The sequence below is a fragment of the Archocentrus centrarchus genome, chromosome 20 (genome assembly GCF_007364275.1).
Source record: "Archocentrus centrarchus isolate MPI-CPG fArcCen1 chromosome 20, fArcCen1, whole genome shotgun sequence".
Classification (NCBI taxonomy): domain Eukaryota; kingdom Metazoa; phylum Chordata; class Actinopteri; order Cichliformes; family Cichlidae; genus Archocentrus; species Archocentrus centrarchus.
In genome coordinates, this window is record NC_044365.1 from 11,933,925 (window position 1) to 11,951,632 (window position 17,708).

Below are 17,708 nucleotides of genomic sequence, written 5' to 3' on the forward strand. Positions count from 1 at the left end.
AGCTTGGATGGCCCTCGTAAAGACGGCACAGCGGGAGTGAGAATGCAGATGGAAGAGAGAATACACCCCGGGGGTCCTCGCTGTGAAAGATAACACGAGAAGAGAACCTCCTTCTCCAAAATGTCTCTATTTGTTCCTAAATGACTGGTGTGTCAGCCAGAACTCCAGCGGTTCTGCGCCACCGGGTCCACATGCTCCGCTCCTCTAACACGGAGCCATCCAGGCCCTTATCATCTGGAAGACATTATGGGAAACGCTTGGCTGGGCCGTTTGACGCCTTCAGAAGTCTCTCCTGTTGCCAGCTGTGTTAAATGTAGCTCTAATCTACTACACTAAACACCTGTGGGTACTCAACGCTAAGGGCTAAGAATCCTGAGGGGAGACAGAGGACAGTTAACAACTTCTATTTAGGATCTTAAAAAAAGCACATGAACATGGCCTACTAATAAACCTCCCCACAGTTTTGGGGTCTGCGGCTCATCTACATCCCGCTGACCTGTCAAGCTAAACCCAGATTCCTCTTCTCAGGAACCTGTTTGATGACCTTTTACGTTGTATCACTGCTGCTCTTATTGTTCCCCATGACAATACAATCTAGTTGAGCCATGCACCTATGTATCTGTCTAGTCTGCTTTGGGCCTGGGTGGGCCTGCTTAGCACACCGCAACACACATATAGATAATTACACACGCACGCAGTTAGCTGCCTACCACAGTGCTAATAGTGAAAACGGTTTGCCAATCCAGTGGGGAAATTAAAGGAAAAAAGAGACGGGTAGGAGGGAAAGAAGGGGAGGGGAGGGGGGCGGGGGTGGGGGGCAGTGTAATTCTCAACGACCTTCGCTTCACCGACTCAAATGTATTAGCCTGCCTTCTTTCTTCAGGCACAGAGAGAAAGCAATCCGCTAGTGTCAAACGAGAACATTAGCCCTCCTCACAAAGCTAAAGAGAAGGCGACAAACCACCGGCCTAACAATATAACAGTTATATTGCCTGAAGCTTTCCCATGGAAATAATCTGTCCTCCCTCTATAAATGTCTGCTTGATATGGTTCTACAAAAGCAATACAATTTAAGGCAATGGAATAACGCTATGACAAACTGTATAAGCCTCATACAATTGGTGAGATTTCTTAATCAGACCATTTATAAGCCCAAGCTTGCGGTGGAAACCCCCAGAACAAGAGCTCTTTCTTTGCCATTGCCCCTTTGCTTCAGCTGGATAGAGAACAAATGCCTGACCCTTTCTCAAGCATTTCTCTGTCTGCAGCAAACAGCATGTAGCTCGCTACTGCATGAAAACATGTCACCTATAACATGTCAAAACAGCTCTGGGGAGCACAAGTGGAATTGCCTAAACAGTGGACTTGGGACAGCTCTGTGGGGCCCAGGGAGACAGAAAATTCCTGCCCTGAGACTTCACATATTAATGAGACTCGTCGAACAAGCTGCCACTTGGGGTTTCAGTAAAACATTGTTAAGGTTTGTATAAGGGGGCCAAAGACAAGCTGATCTCTGAGTTACTTTTTCCGAGCCTGGAGGGGACATACCTCACTCAAATAAAACGATCTCTCTTTCTCCACTTTCCATCCCATACTGCCTCCCCATTGCATGTGACATTCATTAACCCGAGCCTAGAATAACAGGTTCCATTTTTCCTTGGGCACCAGTCCAGCTGTAGCGACCCTTGTGTCAGCTTGCCTGGACAGACAAGGAAATACGAAAAAAAATGAGGCCGTAAACCAGGTCTACGGCTTAATGTTCGCAGCTCAAAACATTAACCCTAATTAACTTTCCAACATTAAGATTTTTATTGAAAGGAGAGGCCTAATCATTTAAATAGAAGTGTCACCACGAAAAACACAAGATTTGTTTTAAGCTATCACGCTCTCCACTTATGTACCTTAACATCTCCAACCACAGAAAATTATTGCAGGAGTTTATGTCCTCAGAACATGGCAACACACCCAGTGGAAAAAAAAAAAAACCCCACCAACCAGTCAGAGCTGATGGCTTCAGAAGTGGTTCTCGTTTGCGAGGGGATGAGGGCATGATTGCTTTACTCGCCATCATGTTTCTATATAGATGGATGGAGATTAAAAAAGATGGATGAAAAGTTGGATATTCCCCACCCAGCTGGCCCAGCTGCAACCATCAGTGGGCCTCTCTGGGTGTCACCCCCCCCCACACACGATTAGACATATTTTTAGATGCTGTAGCTGTTTCTGATTTTGTAGCCAGGCCACACGTTTGTAAGCATATTCGCTTTCCTAAACTGCAATTATCATTAGCATTGATGGATTTAGCATGCTTCCATCCATTAGCTTCCCTAATTACACTGTCGAGAGATCTGCCATCGCCAACAATCAAATTAATGAATTTGGCTGTTTAGACTCAATTATTGCACCCCCGCCCTCTGCAACAAGCACAATAATCCCTTATTCAGAAATATGAGCAGAGACTGACAGGAGGGAGATTTCTGCCCCAAGGGGGGGATCATTCCCACTCAGCACAGAGCAGGCTCACACTGATGTGAACTCAAGAGATGATGGGAGGAGACTAGAAACAAGCAGGGGAAATAAAACTGACCACAAAAGCGCCCACTGTTAGCAGGCTGCCTGAATTGCCTATCCTCACCTCACAAGTGGGGCCCACTGCACTTTGAACCCCGGGGAAGTATGCTCAGCTGACTTGGTTTCTGCTCCCATAAGCGACTGGCATGCCCACAGGGCCAAAACAGAGCTGTGCATACTTCCAGTCATTCTCCTTGGACACACTTGGACTTTATTCCCTTATCGGAATGAAGAAGCGCAATAAATTGGTCATAATAAGTATCAGTAGTTGTCTTGTAGTTTTAAAGTAATGCATTTAACAATTTTTAATGTATCTGAAAGTTAATTCCTGAGGACAGTGTTCACTGCATTTTAGAGTAAAGAAATCTTCCTGCTGCACTTATAAAACACTTCGACTGACACAAAATTGAAAGAAAAATGTGGACAAAACACAAACCTTAACACAAGCTCTGATGAATTTCTCTTAAGTAAAGTACTAAAACAAGAATGCCTTTTTTCTACACATGGATCATGACTTTTTTTTTCAAGTATTCAAAGTGAAACTTAAACTTTTTTCTTTTTTACATATTATTTTTTAAAAGAATAAAAATAGAAAATGAGCTTTCAGCATGCAACAATGCTGTGAGCAGTGCTGTAAATATGGCCCATATTTCTTTTCATATTACACATCTTGTTATCATGAATGTAGTGAGACTGAGTAACTACAATCAATTAGAAAACTGCCCGTGGCAAAATGGAAATACACATTTAGCACTTTTTTTCCCCCTGCTAAGTGAGCTTGGGAAAATGATTCTGCTTTGCATACAGCAAATACAGCATACACGCATCCGAGTGTGCAGATAGGAGCATTCACACTCAAAATGTGTGCTTTTGCAAATGAAGCGACCAGCCCCTTGGTTAATTTTCAAAGAAACATTTCTTAGAAGTAATACAGTTATATATAACAGCCTCATTATGTAGTCAGTTTGACCTAGAGCTATTATATAACACCGTGTCAGTGATACACCCTCTCCTGAAAAGGTTTAGCATGTCGACAAAACACAGCGGGAAACTCTGTGATATCATTTACAAAGGAACCAAAAAGGCAGGCAGGAAATTGGGATGAAATTCTGAAAAATGCATTAGAAGAGAAGAGGCCAGAAAGGTAGAAAGGATGAAAAGGTGTGTGATTTCTTAAAGATAGAAGAGAAAAAGAAAGAAAGAGAGAGAGGGGAGGGGAGGGGAAAGGAGCACTCTAGTCCATTTCTGGGGCCATTACAGGAGGGAATGGCTCCCATTTGTCCCACCTTGACATTTGAGAGGATCTCTGATTACACATGAGAGAGGTGCAAGCAGAGGTGAGCGAGGAGAGCGTCCTCCACAGGGGTCTGTGGCACGGCTCAGATGATACACCGTTGTTACAACAATGAGAAGTCAAGGGTAAAAATAACAGGGCACCAGGAGAAAGGAGCAATGTGGCACAGCAGGGACGACTTGGATTCTGCCTTTTTTAAGCGTACTATCCCCACCCTATTCTTGTCGGTACTCGACCCATGGAACACCTCAGTGGCATAAGTACACGTGTACCCTGCTGAGAAGGAAGGAGCAAATGGCCCCTTCATCTGAACCTGTAATGAAGACTCCAAAATCCATAACCTTTAGCTCACAGTATATGTACTGGTTTAACATTTCATCTCTTTGCAGCCCCTTAAGCAGGGGTCAGATATGGTCTTCCAGTGGGGGTACTCCAGTCATTTCCAAACACAGCATAATTTAAGAGCACAAAGAATGACAGTTCAATGTGCATGAAATACAGAACTTATTCCATACATAATTCAATATGCAAAACACTCAATTTTTCATAAACATGTCTGGAAAAGTCCAAGACTTAATGCCTCTGCTTATGCTGAAAATTTCCTGCAGCACGAATTCAGTTTTGTGAAGTTACAATACGAAATGTCCAGTTGTCTCCAATCTCACAATGATATAAAGTCTTACGTCTCTGGCAGATTTTTTCTTATCTTGTGTACGTACTGTAGCTTCATTGTGCTTGTAGCTAACAAGGACAGCGCTATGGACAAACACTTTGAATCAAAACACAACTTTTGAGGAAGGTATGTGAGAATTTGGTTCACTATTACTCAGAATATGAGTAATAGTGTAATGAAGGACAGACTATAACCATGGCACTGAGCCAAAGGGTCAGAGAACAATATCCCATTTATTATAGATAAGACATAAATGGGGTCTGTGTGTGTGTGTGTGTGTGTGTGTGTGTGTGTGTGTGTGTGTGTGTGTGTGTGTGTGTGTGTGTGTGTGTGTGTGTGTGTGTGTGTTCTTCTTAGAGGCCAAAGTATCATTAGATATCCTGTTCATTACTACATGTGTAGGATGTACGGTACATGATTAAGGTCAAGCTCGCTGGACCCATGTGAAAAAAAGAACATTTAAGAAAAAAGGAGATAATTATAAACAACATTGAGCTGCTGCCCCACTGAACTTAACATCAGACAAAAATTAGCTACATGAGATCTTCTTGACTTCATGTTTTTATGGTCTTTCAAGAAAGAAAAAAATAAAAACAACAGAACTGACATCCAGCAGCATCTACAGAGGTAATCATCTAGCTGTTTCTGATGCTTTGAGGAGCTAGCGGTGCTCCCCGTCGAGTAATGAGCATGCCGCATTCAAAGAAAAAAAAAAAGGCGAGAGGAGCCTGAAGAGGAGAGCAAAGGAGGAAAAGAAGGGAGGAGGGGAACTGAGTTTGAGGTCAACTAGAGGTAAAGCCTTTGGGTGCTGTTCAAAACTCGCCTCTCCACAATGGGCAGGAAGGGAGAAAGAGTGTGGTGTGGGTGGGGTGAAGGTGTTAGTGTGTTAAGAGGAAACAGCTGAGAGGAGATAGAGAAGTTCAGTTGGTGACAGAGAGCGAAGGAAAAGCAACAAAAAAGAAAAAAAAAAACAGTGCAAACATTTGATGGAGGTAGTTGGTGAAGAGGTGCCAACAGGAATCCAGTAAAAGGTTCAGTGGCGTGAGGTATGCTCTATCTCTTTAACATTCTTGCACATGGCTCTGCAATGGTTAGGTTTGCTCGAGGGCAATGATAATAATAACTGCACTGGGAATTATTCAATTAAATGTCCCATCCATCCCCACTGGCAATCTCCCTCCTCCTCCCTTTCTCTGTCCTCCCTGGAGGGGGGGTCGGAGAGCAGTCTGGGCAGTGTACTTCGTGACCCGGTCATCTGGCTGGACATCTAGTCATTTGGCTAGGAGCGGGGAAAACTGTGAACAGCCCCTGTGGGAGTGTTGTGGAGGACTGGGATTGTGTCCTCTTCGGCATGAGCGACCAATAAAAAGAACAAACCACACCTGAACACAAACCACACAACAAACTTGAGACAGCACAAGCTCTTATTAACAGGAAGAGGAAGGAGACAAAAAGAAGAAGAAGAAGGAAATAAATAAGGAAAGTGTTTCTATTGTAGGCACATATGTTTGCGCTGTGAGGTGATCAGTTGATGCCAGATTCGGGCAGTTTCCTTTCTATGTAAATCAGCCCTTGGATGGAAAAGGGAATGTTTAAATCCCCGTGCTTTATTTCACTTTGATAGCTGCATTGTCCCCACTTTGTGCAAAGAAGTCAGATTTTCCAACGATGCAGCACTCTGAAAGCCAAATAGGCCGTGCTGTGAGGGCCACATGCCAAGCAGTGCATCTCCTCGGTGGTGTTGGGCAGAAAGGCTGAATTCTTGGCATTACAGAGCTGATTTAAGTGCTGATGACCAGCCAGCTTCTGCCAACATTTAGAGGGCAAGGTGACTCTTCCATTTACTGGCCTGACAATTGAACTTTACTGTCAAGCTGGATGAGTAGCATTATTTCCCTCTGCTTTCTGGTAGAGCCTGTGGGTGATAGGTGTACATGGAAGAGAGGGTCCTTCTGGTTGATTATCCCCTTGTAAACAGGGGTCATCCTGGAAAGGTTTGGCAGGCGCCAGATGTACCAGCTACTTATATTACTTTTAGCGCTACCCTACTGAGATAACACCAGAAAGGATTGCTGCTAGGCTGAATATGAAGCCATTTTTTACAATTACCACCAACTAACAAAAGAAATAAAATTGTGAGAAAAAAAAATTAATAGTGGCTGCAATAAAAAAAAGAAAGACCGCAACTAATGTTGCCAATTTAGTGAGGGAAGATCAAGCAAAGAGCAAACAAAGCGAGAGCTTGTGAGTGGCTCTAACTCAATCAGAGAGCAGTAGGGTACCGCCCCATCAATCACTGTCTGCTTGCTGCCCTTGCTGAATCACGCTGAGTTAAGTGGTGAAGAAACACCAGAGAGCCAACAACCCGCTGTGCGCAAACACGCTGACCGAAAATGACCCCAGGGATCCGAGGCTGAGATGGGAGGGTCCTTGGCTTCCTATTTCCTACCTACCTACCCTCTTACCCACTGCAAACAAACTTTACCTTACCCAGAACCCCTTGGGAGACTTTGGCTTGATTGTTTAAATAGAGAACCCTGAGCCCACCGCTCCCACTTGCCACCCCTTGTGGATCTGTAAGCACCAGGGCGTTAGGGCAACAAACAAGTTGAGTGGGACTGCGGCCACATCAATCAAAATCATGGACCCCTTTCAAGGTTAGGCCACTGAGCAAAACACGTCTGATAGTGCTGGACACGCAGCACTAAAGAGTCTCGAACTCCCTCATCATTTCAGCTGAAGAGCCTCCTCACTTTCTTTTCTCCTCTGGGATGGCTGCCTAAGTAAGACTTTGGGAGGTACTGTTTCAAAGTAATCCACCTCTGGCTACTGCGCTGCCATCCACATAAAATGAACTCTAATTATTCCTAATTCTTTCACCCCAGTTATCACTCCTTGTTTCCCACACAGCCTCATAATGTCAGCATTTGATGGAAAGAAAAAAAAAAAAGGCAAGGGAGGAAAACCTGTTGCTAATTATATTATATGAAGCAGAGCGAGGGGGAGACGGTACTTATTGCCAACTGTCCTTTGGAAACAGAGACGCATAATTGAATTATAGCCTCAGCGTTGAATGCTTTTTCATCCTTGTTGGAGGAAAAATGAATTTTCTTACAGTTAATAGATGTGTGTGCAGAAAAAGCTAAGATTACCAAATGTTGTCCTGTAATCAGGAGTCGCTCCGTATGGTTCTTTTTCTAGCAATCTGTTTTGGATAACCGAGTAAAAAAAAGCATATGGCTGACATCTCAAAGCTGTGTGGGCTGCAGCTCCATTCCACAAGAAACTTCCATATAGGGAAGCTTGTATTGGTTTGGAAAGCAAAAGAAGAAAGAGTTCAGCAGCCGTGTGCCAGAAGCAGCTTAGGGATAGTAGTCCCTGGCAAACACAAGATGCTAACTCCCACATCGAGATGAAAAACAAAACAGACAGACATGTGAGACGGTGATGCTTTTGTGCTGCCACGGATATGTGACTGCGCCTTGAAATCCAGAGGGTTATTTATTAGCATGGAGCTTGTCGTCTCTTTTTCTCTTCCTCTCCCTCCCTCGTCCCCTCCTTTTCCTTCTCCTCTGCTGTGAAGTGGACCTGCCTCCTGCTGTGAGGTAGAGTGGCTCGCCTCCCGGTTGTGGTCAGGTTGTTGTGCATGAATCAAAGTGGTGACAGAGCAGCAGGGAGGATGGCAGATGCCACGGCCAGAAAGCTTTTCAATCAGGCTGCCCTTCCAAGCTGCTGCCAAGGTGAAACACTTCACCGGTGGATGGGAAAAAAAAAGACCCTCAACCCCACGGTCACTCACACACACACACACATACATGTGCTGCATGCATGCATGCAAGCTTACACATGTGCCCAGACCTACTTTAATCCTGCTCATTAGCCAGGGAGTAAGCCCTCCATGTTTAAAAGAGATGAGGAGGAAGAAGAAAGGGAGTAATGAGAGTGAAGGTCAGTGATTTTCTGATGCAACATCTCTGGATGCTGTCTGTCCTATTTTGCCCTCTGGTTAATTAACTGCTGCTTTCATTTGCTTTTTGCTTTAAATGGCTCACCTGCCTCATTAAGAGTTACATTTTGCAGCCAGCAAACATGAAGGTGTTTTGCAAAGAGAAATTTAAGATGCAGAGTGCTCGTCTCTGGAAGTTTTCATCATGCTGACAAAATAAGGTTTGGTATAATTACAGTGAAGTCCAAACAAGACACATTCAAAGTGGATTGCTCTCTGAGATGCTGCTGACAAGCTTTTTTCAAGGCGCAGTGTTTCAATGTAATTTTGGCTCTGATTTGATTTCCATTGTTACGAACTGTAGGAGTCTGTCGCTGCAGAAAATGCCAGGTGCACAATTTGAGCTGCCTTTGTCAAACCCGGTAGTTAAAAGAAGCGGTGTCGCCCTACGCACTCTATTTTGCTGCGCCTATTTCGCAGCGCCACTTTGAACTTCCCCAGCATGGATGCTTCAGTGACATGTACTTTAAAAAAGAAGAAGAAGAAGAAGAAGAGCACAGTGAGAGCAGAAATAAATGTCCTCTAACAGGCCATAAGTGTCTCCAACAATACATGTCAATTTAGAGACCCAACCGGCGGCACTGGGGGTCACAGGGCTCTCCCCCCTTTGAAAGCTAACACCGCCACCGTGGGCCTGTCAAAAAAAAAAGTTTCTGTTGCATTCTTGAGTTTTTTTATTTTCCTCCATGACAACGGCTAACAAACAAACACACAGTCCACCTCTGCTTGTTTGCCCATGGTTGCCTTGCACAGCTGGTTTGAGAAGAAAAGGCAGCCACTCATTGGACGCACGAACTGTGATGTCACCACAGCAACGTTCTTAACAAACTTTTTACACCTGCTTAACTGAAATCTTTCCCCACATGAAAGCTGAGGAAAACTGACAGCGACAATGCTGGGAAAACAATCGAAGTGGTACAGAAACACAATGGCTGCTTTTCTAGGTTAGTTACAGAAACTGTGAAGTGGGTGACCGAAACAAGCAAAAACGAGCAGTAAAGGAGGAGTTCCTGTTCTTTGCTCACCAGCTGCGAAGCTCCAATGATCTCTGCTGCATGCTATTAGGGTGGAAATGGTAACAAGGGAATTAGGAAAAGTGGCCAAGAGGATCTTTTCCCTAAATCCCCGTCTGTCCTTCACTCTCACTTCCTAGAAACAGGTGGCAGTCTTTGTTGGACACTGTGCCCATGTGAGTGGAGTTAGTAGGATTCCACATGACAAAGAGAGAGCCATGGATACCCCCGCTCCCCCACTTCCTAACCTCCTCATAGTCATCTCTGGAGTTCTGGCCTGGTTTCTATGCCAGGAGGGGCAGGGTGCCTGTTATAAAAGGGACATAGCAGAGAATGTTTGCCTTCCCAGCAGGCCAAGCAGCTCTATGGGGGCAACTCAGTGGGAGATTGGAGTGAAAGGGCACAAGGACAGAGAAAGGAGAAAACTGCAATTAAAAGAGGAAACAGGTGGTTTTCCAAGCTTTGAGTTACAGGCACCTGAAGCGGGGGGGCTCGATGACTTTTGAACTGTGGTGAGGAGGGAAACTTCAATCTCGCTCACAAAGGGCTGCTCGAGAAGGCATTCCTTGAATATCTCCTCTTCTTAGTACCATCCTGCCATACATCTCATCTGAACCCCTCCTCATGTTTCTCAACACACTGGAATTTTAGTGAGGTCCAGAAAAATACCAGAGAAAAGCAAAGAAATTAGGGAAGGCTGTGAAACAGGAGAAAGTTTTGTTTTTTTTCCTTCTGGTTTTTAACCCCTTTCCTCTGAACGTCAAAAACAAACAGTGTGACTTCAACTGGCTTACTGACTGCAAGGGATTTCAATGAACTGAAGCAAGAGCAGCTTTTTCTTTTTTGTTCTTTTTTTTTTTTTTTTTTTTGGTCTGGTCAGCAAATCCAGCGCTATCAATGATTCATAATGTTGTCAGGAGTACATCATATCTAGACAAAGTTGGCTCTCCTCCTCGAGTCAGCAAGAGAGGAGGAGGTGGAAAGAACAGCCTCCAGCTCCAGATGAAATATTTCTAAGTCTTGTTTTAGTTCAGTTCAAAACCACAAACTCTGCTCTCATGAGATTTACTTAAATCTTACTAAAATAACAATATTAATAATAATGGAACAGTTTGTCCATCAAATATGAAACCTGACCATCACTTAGTTTAGAATTATCTTCACTAAGACTTTTTTCCCTTCACATGGCAGGGCTTCTGCAGCCAGAGGAGCCTGACAGTCCTTATCAGATAGGAGTGAAAAAGAGAATGGGTGCAGAGAAAGGGAGCAGAGCGAAAGCATATCTGTTTACCTCGGCTTTTCACTTGAGCTAAGCTTGCTCATTCCAATGATTTTCAGCGCGAATTGACTCCAAATATTTGCCTTGATGCGGGCTGTGCCTTTGCCTCAAACTTCATTAGCTGTGAGAGGCAGTGAGGGCGGCCCCCGAAACTCCACTCTGTGAAAGTCTACAACGGTGCGTGAAAGGTAAACACGTTCTGCATTCAGAATCGCAAGGCTCACTTAGTCGCCTTATCTCTGTGATGAAGTGTTTTCCTCCTCCAGCTCTCAGGATACAGGCCTCTGCACTTCCCCAAACAAACCTGTCAAGGGTAGCGCACACGTGCAACAACAGCACGGCAGCCAGACTCCACTCAGCAAAGACTGTTTTTCTTTTTAGGAGCACCACTTTGAGTGCTTCTTGTTTGGTTTGCTGATAAGACCCATGTTGGAGAACATGTGGTGCATGTGTGTTCCATTTGCCCACTAATTAGATTGCAAGGCAGTGCACTGAAGCATGCATTGTAACCCCCCACTGCAACTACCTCCACCCACTCTGCCAGTCCATCAGATAAGGAAGCCATTCTGGCTCTCATCAGTTTCCATTATGTAAGGGTTGACTTGGTGAGTGGGGCTGCTACAAGGGAGTCTGATGGCTCAACACAGATCCCACCCAACTACTGTCTGCAGATACATAGCTAAGTGACTACCCTTACTTATAATTAAGTTACCTATAACATGCCATGTCAGCTATTAGCCCAATAATCAACCTTCATGTTGCACAGTGCCATAGTTTTGAAATTAAGGGGATGGGGGAGGGGGGGGGGGGTGCTCCAGGGCTTGTCCAGGGCAAGTTGGAATATATTGTGAAGTAGAACTAAAGTCCCATGAAAACCACTCCATTAACAGCATTAAAAATGAAACGGTACAGCGGGTTAAAAATAGAAAAAAGCTGTAGGTTGGGATGACCCATTTTCAGCTGCCTGCATGAATCAGAGACTAAGTTCAGTCATCTGTTAATTTTTTTTTTTTCTTTCTGGAGACAAGAGGGTTATAACCTCGTAACCACGGTAGATTGTGTCTGCTGCAAATGTAATGACTGGCAGAAGAAAATCAGAAACAGGGAAGGGGTGGAGAGAGACACTTGGACATGACAGCCATTGCAAATTTATGAATGACCAGTTAACTGGTAATCTCCAAACTGTGGCTGCTAAATGAAAGAGCAGCGCTACCTTGTAAATGTTACGCCAATCGATGACTAAGTTCGAAATCCGCCCTCCTTTCAAAATAATAAAAAAAAAAATCCCTACCTTCCTGGAGCCCGCAACTAAATTCTTCTTTCTGCATGTGTTTAGACACAGGAAATTCATTCCTGACTAATTTGATTAACACAAGCATACAAGCATTGTTACTGCCCCCCTCTACTCCAGTCCCTTCTTCACTCTGTTTCTGAGGATCTCACACAGTTTAATAGTCCCCCTGGTGCTGAAATCGGACCCAAAAGAAGCGTCAAAGGAGCACCGATACTCTAAAAGACAGCAGCAACCACTGCAATAAATCCCCGACAGCAGGAAAAGAAAGGTTAAAGTGGGATTAAAATCTGGGATTAAAAAAAAAAAAAACAGAACAACAACAACCTGCAAACCTATTGGGGGGGGGGGGGGGGGGGGTTCAAGGAGCACAAAAGAAAGCGTAGGGTCCAGGTTTTGGGTGGAGCGGGGATACAGTAACAGGATCCAGCAAAGCCCTCTACTCTCTGGAGCCCTGCAGCGTAAACAAACAGCTGAGACAGAGACAGGGGAGAGGCACCGACACAAAAACCACACACAATCACACACGGACACGCACGCAAGCGATCACAGTGAGGCAGTCTGCCCAGGCAAGGCTCACCTCAGGGCACCCATACTGACACGGGCTCATCACATTACTGTCTGTCTTTGGTTTCATCGGCTTAAAGTATCTATCTGACAACAGCTTAGCCCGTTTGCTGGGTGCAACACCTCATGGCTTACAGGTCAAATAAGGATCTGTAACTAACCGTCACTGAGAGCGCTTTCAGTAAGTTTGTGGGGAAATGTGAAAAAAAAAAAAAAAATCCGATGTTAGCCAGATAATTTCACTTGGTTCTGGCTTTATTAAAGTGACTGCCTAATTTAAAAAAAAAAGAAAAAGAAAAAACAGATTTTTTTTTCATTTGTTTAGAAAGTAATTGGATTTCAGGTCTCTGGCTTAATACTCAGACACTTTATTAGACACTTTTTTCATGCAGTGCACAAAGTAGCCACAATTAACTGCCTCTGCTGAGGTTTTGGCCCTGCAGTTCTCCCTCTTCTGCAAAAGTACAGCAATTCAAATCAGTATTATATGCTGGTGACTTCATTCCACAAAGACGAAAATCAAGGACATTCCAAAACCAAATGGCAGAGGCGAGACATTCCTACTCCCCCCTCTGCAGTGCCAGAGCAGGATTACATTTTAGCCAGCCTACCTCCGACACTAGATGGCGCAGTTTCATGAGCAGTAGGCATTAGGGGAGGGGAGGAAGGAGATTCAGACTCACACTTGCACTGTAATATAGTCGCACAGTGAATGGAGAAAGTGTAGCTTATATATCACATATAAATAAACGTAAATCTGTTAGTGTGTCCTCCAGCGAAAAGCCCTTTGATCGCCAACAGAATGAAAGCAGATAGATTTACTGTTTTGACAGAGTTCTCATTCCTCTTTTATTCCCTATCTTTCGATCAAATGGGGCCCCCCGGGGACAAAATCTCTTTGAATGAACGAGTATTTGGAAGGGTGTGTGTGTGGGTGTGTGTGTGTGTGTGTGGGGGGGGGGGGGGGGGGGGGGGGGGGGTGCAAAGCACATCTGCTTTTCATAGAGAAGATAGTGGTGCACGTACTTGCATTCCCGGTCCTCCAGATCAAAATGCGGATTGAAGTTGATGAGGATCCGCTGGTGAGGACCAGGTGCCGAGATCACCCACACGCATTTCTGAGAAGAGGGATAAGACACGGGGTACCCGGGCGAAGTGAGGTAGTTGGCGGTTGAGATTCTGATGTTGCCTCCACATTTATCTGCAGAGGGGAGAGAGGTCGGGGGGGGGGGGGGGGGGGGGGGGTTATGGAAACAAATTGATACTCATATCTTTGGCGGCTTACAGAGACACAAGAGTTGGATTACAATGAGCTTGAGAAGTTCAGGCCGACAGCGTTACAGAACAATCCTTCACACAAGCAGAGATTGTGGACAAATCATTTTACTCTTATGAATAATATTTTGATGCAGCTATGGAGCGAAATATCGTTTGAGGTTCATCAGAACAAGAACAAGCAAGACTGCTACTCTTTGCCTGTCTATCTCTGGAGTGAAAAAAATAATAATTCTTTGCCCGATTGTAATTGTGCAGTGAGGGTTAGTCAACAACAGAATGACGCAGTAATGGAAAATTATCTGTAATGAGGGAATAAAATTCACTTAGTTGTTAATTTCATGCTGTGACATGCACATGCTTAAATTACACTGTTACAGAAGCCACTGCCTGACATGATAAGAAAAGGATGAGCTTTTGTTGAGTGATCCACATAACACTAAAGACTGAACGAGAAGACACCGTTATTTGCAACTCTGTTTCTTTAATCCTGCATATAAAGGGTTCAATCGTTAAAAATAATGTTTGTTTTTGCTTTTATAGTTATACCATAAAAGCGCCCGCGTACTTTTCTAATTTATTCCACTCGAAAATCTTTCACAGCGGAAAATAAAAGTTGAAGCGAAACAGATTCTCCAAGAATAGAAACCGGGAAAGTTGTGCAAGCCGAGCATTTGGGCTGACTTTTTCAACTTCATCCTGACTTAGAAATTCTTTACCAAGAGCACACAAACTTGCGTCCTCAAGAAAAGGTTTTGAATTAGTTTAATAAACTGCTTTATTTAAAAAAAAAACCTGGGAGTAAAGAAAACAACTATTCAAGAGTATTTTAATGAAACTTTTATAGAAAATATTTTAACAGAAACAAAGTAAGAAACCAGTAGAAATATCAAAGGAATCCCATAAATGCGAGTAAAATAATATACGAGTAAAAACGGTGTTGAAGAAGGCTACAGTAAGCATCAGTGGAGTCACTATCCAAAGTCTCTGAGGAAATAATATAAGAGGGTTTTCTTTAGGCGTTGGGAGAATGAGCAGGTGAGCGCCTTGTGAGTTTGCCAATAGATCAGGGGAGATCAGTGAGGGCTAATCTTTTAAAAAAACACTGGGATTAGTAGCTTTGCAGAGTACATCAAATCTTTATTTATAGAGATATCAGATGTCACACTTACCGTTTTTGAAAGCCTTGGCCACCAAGAGGATTCCCATGAACAGGATAAAGACTAATCCACAATGCATCCTTGTTTTATCACCAAAAAAATAAAATAAAATTACACGTATATAAAAAACCAACAAACAAAAAAAAGCCCCTCTGAAAATAAACTCCTCCAAAAGATTTTTTTTTTCCGGAAAATATTCTTCTCTCCACTCAGTCCAACGAATAAAGCTGAAGTGTCTCTTAACGGAGTTAGAAGTGGTCTGAGTGCGGGCTCAGGTCGCTGGCATCCTGTCATTCAGCTCCGGTTTCCTCTCCACTGCTCCGTCTGCTCTCCTCTCTCCAGCGCCGACCTTGCCATATCCTCCCCTAAAGAAGCCAAAGCGTAAGGTATGCGAAGAAGAAAGCCTGTACGGGGGCCAAGAAGAAGAAGAAACAGCCCGTCTGTGCGTCCTTAGCCCTTCAGAAGGTGCCCGGGCAGGATGTAATCCTTGGCTGTGGAGTGCAAGAAAGAAAAAACAGACGGAGAGGTGAGCAGACCATGAAAGCGTGCCGCCTCCGTGCGCACTGGACATTCCCCAAAAGTGTCTAAAAGCGCCGTTGCTGATACAATTAAGACTCTAAAGGCACGGATACACCCCTTCCCCCAAATTGTGACCGCTTTGCTTCAATAGGCTAAGAGTGGGGACTGGGAGAGGTTGGTGATTGGCTTGATTACAAATAGCCAACCTCTGTCTGAGAGGCGTCGCGTCTTTATATGTAAGGAGAGTGGCACACTGAGTCACAGAGCACCGGCAGTCCGTTCAGGGACACGACTCCCTCTCTTTTACTCACTCACGCTGTCTTCCCTCTCTTTAACAATAAGGAGCCAGACATTAATAGAAGCTGTAGTGACACAACAAGACTCACCCAGCAACTATTTGAGATATCACCATAAACAAACAAACAAACAAACAAAAGAAAAAATGCCATTAAGGGAAAACAAATGCAAATGCAGGTCTGGATTGTGAGTATTATTGTGTCTGGGACTGATCCCTTTATGTGACACACTGAATTACCTTTTCAGCACAAGTTCTCCTCTGTGGCTCTCAGTTCCCCAAAACACAAATGAAAGCTTACATGTAAATACATTTGTACCTTTGTGCTTATTGTGGGCCTATTTTTCTATACGGAGTCTTTCTCTTTCTCTCTCTCTCTTTTATTTTATTTCATTTTTTAAATGTCTTTTATGCACCAGAAGCTATGCAGATGCTACTAGAGTTACGCCTGCCCCACATCAGTGACACCATTAAATTGGCACTCTGAAATGTAAAAGGAAATCAATTAAAGCATAAATTATGGCAGCCTCGAGTCGTTTACTCAAGGCTGCCCTTACTGGGTCACACTACACAAAAAGGAAGAACCGGCTCATTCTCAGAAATCCCGACAATCAAAATGTACCGTACTACAAATTCCTGCGTTAAAAGAAAGTAATATGTGAATAACAACGTTTTAATAAGTACGATATACTTTATATGTGTCAGAACAAAAACTGATTGTAGAACAATAAGATGGTCACATCAGCCAAATGTGTAAAATTGTGCGCGAAATCACTAAAAACGCTGTAAGACTACTCCCATTTTAAGTCGACTCAGAGCAGAATATTTCTTTCAGCCCTTTACATAAGTTAAAGGAAAAGCTGCATTCACCTGCTTCTTCAGGACTCGCAAACCTGCAGGCATCCAGCCCTCCCCTCTCCACTTTCAACACGCGTGGAGCGGAGTGTACGATCCGATAGGCTTCCCCCAATCCGATTAAAATGACACCAAATTTTCTCCAGAGCTCCACAAAACCAAGCCAGCGTACCCCCCCACCAGAAAAAATGCCGCCCTGGGTTACACGCGGCGGAGGAACCACACCGCAGTCCAATCCAGACCGCGCAAAGACGCACAGCCGATGCCGGGAGATACTCTCTCCTCTCCGCGTATAGACAGTCCCTTCACCGCGGATCTCTCTGGGTCTCTTTACGGGTTTAGCTCTCATTCACGCGCGGTCAAAACTGGTATCCGGCCAACGTGAAGGAAACATACTTGAAAAATCTTGAGGGAGGGAAAGAATACAGCAGATTAAAAATTAAAGTCCTTATTGGTTTTATTCAACTTGTTCCCCGTCCGTCTCTCCGTGCGCCACCGCTCTCGGCTCCTCCACTGATGCAAATGCAGAGGGTTTGAGTCCCCTGCTAGCCACACACGCCCCTTTACGAGAGAGGAGTACGCGGGCGTGCGTGTGTCGGTGTGTGCGTCTCTGCAATCCGTATGCAGATTTGCCTCAGCTGCCTTTCTCTACCTGCCTGTGGGCTTTATTGGACTCCTCGGGATGCCACATTACACGTAAAATGCTCCAACTCTGCGCTTAAAAAAAATAAGAAAAAAGTTTTAATTTTATTTATTTACTTATTTATAATAACTGACAGAAAAACATTATTTAGCTTGATGATAAACAGCAAATCACCACTTTTGTACAATGTTATATGACACATAAACATCAGAGGCGATCTCTAACTCCCAGGGGAGAGCTGGATCATTAAAAGTGATGTCACAGGAT

The 17,708-nt window shown here is 44.1% G+C and overlaps 1 protein-coding gene across 1 annotated transcript in view; it reads right to left on the minus strand.

Moving 5' to 3' along the window:
- nrp1a (neuropilin 1a) overlaps nt 1–17,315 on the minus strand; it is a 59,469-nt gene extending 42,154 nt beyond the window's left edge. Inside the window, 3 exon segments of the mRNA XM_030756483.1 lie at nt 13,721–13,895; nt 15,142–15,620; nt 16,814–17,315. Coding sequence (XP_030612343.1) covers nt 13,721–13,895; nt 15,142–15,208 — 242 coding nt within the window. The 5' untranslated portion in view covers nt 15,209–15,620; nt 16,814–17,315.
- Nucleotides 17,316–17,708: the final 393 nt, after the last annotated feature.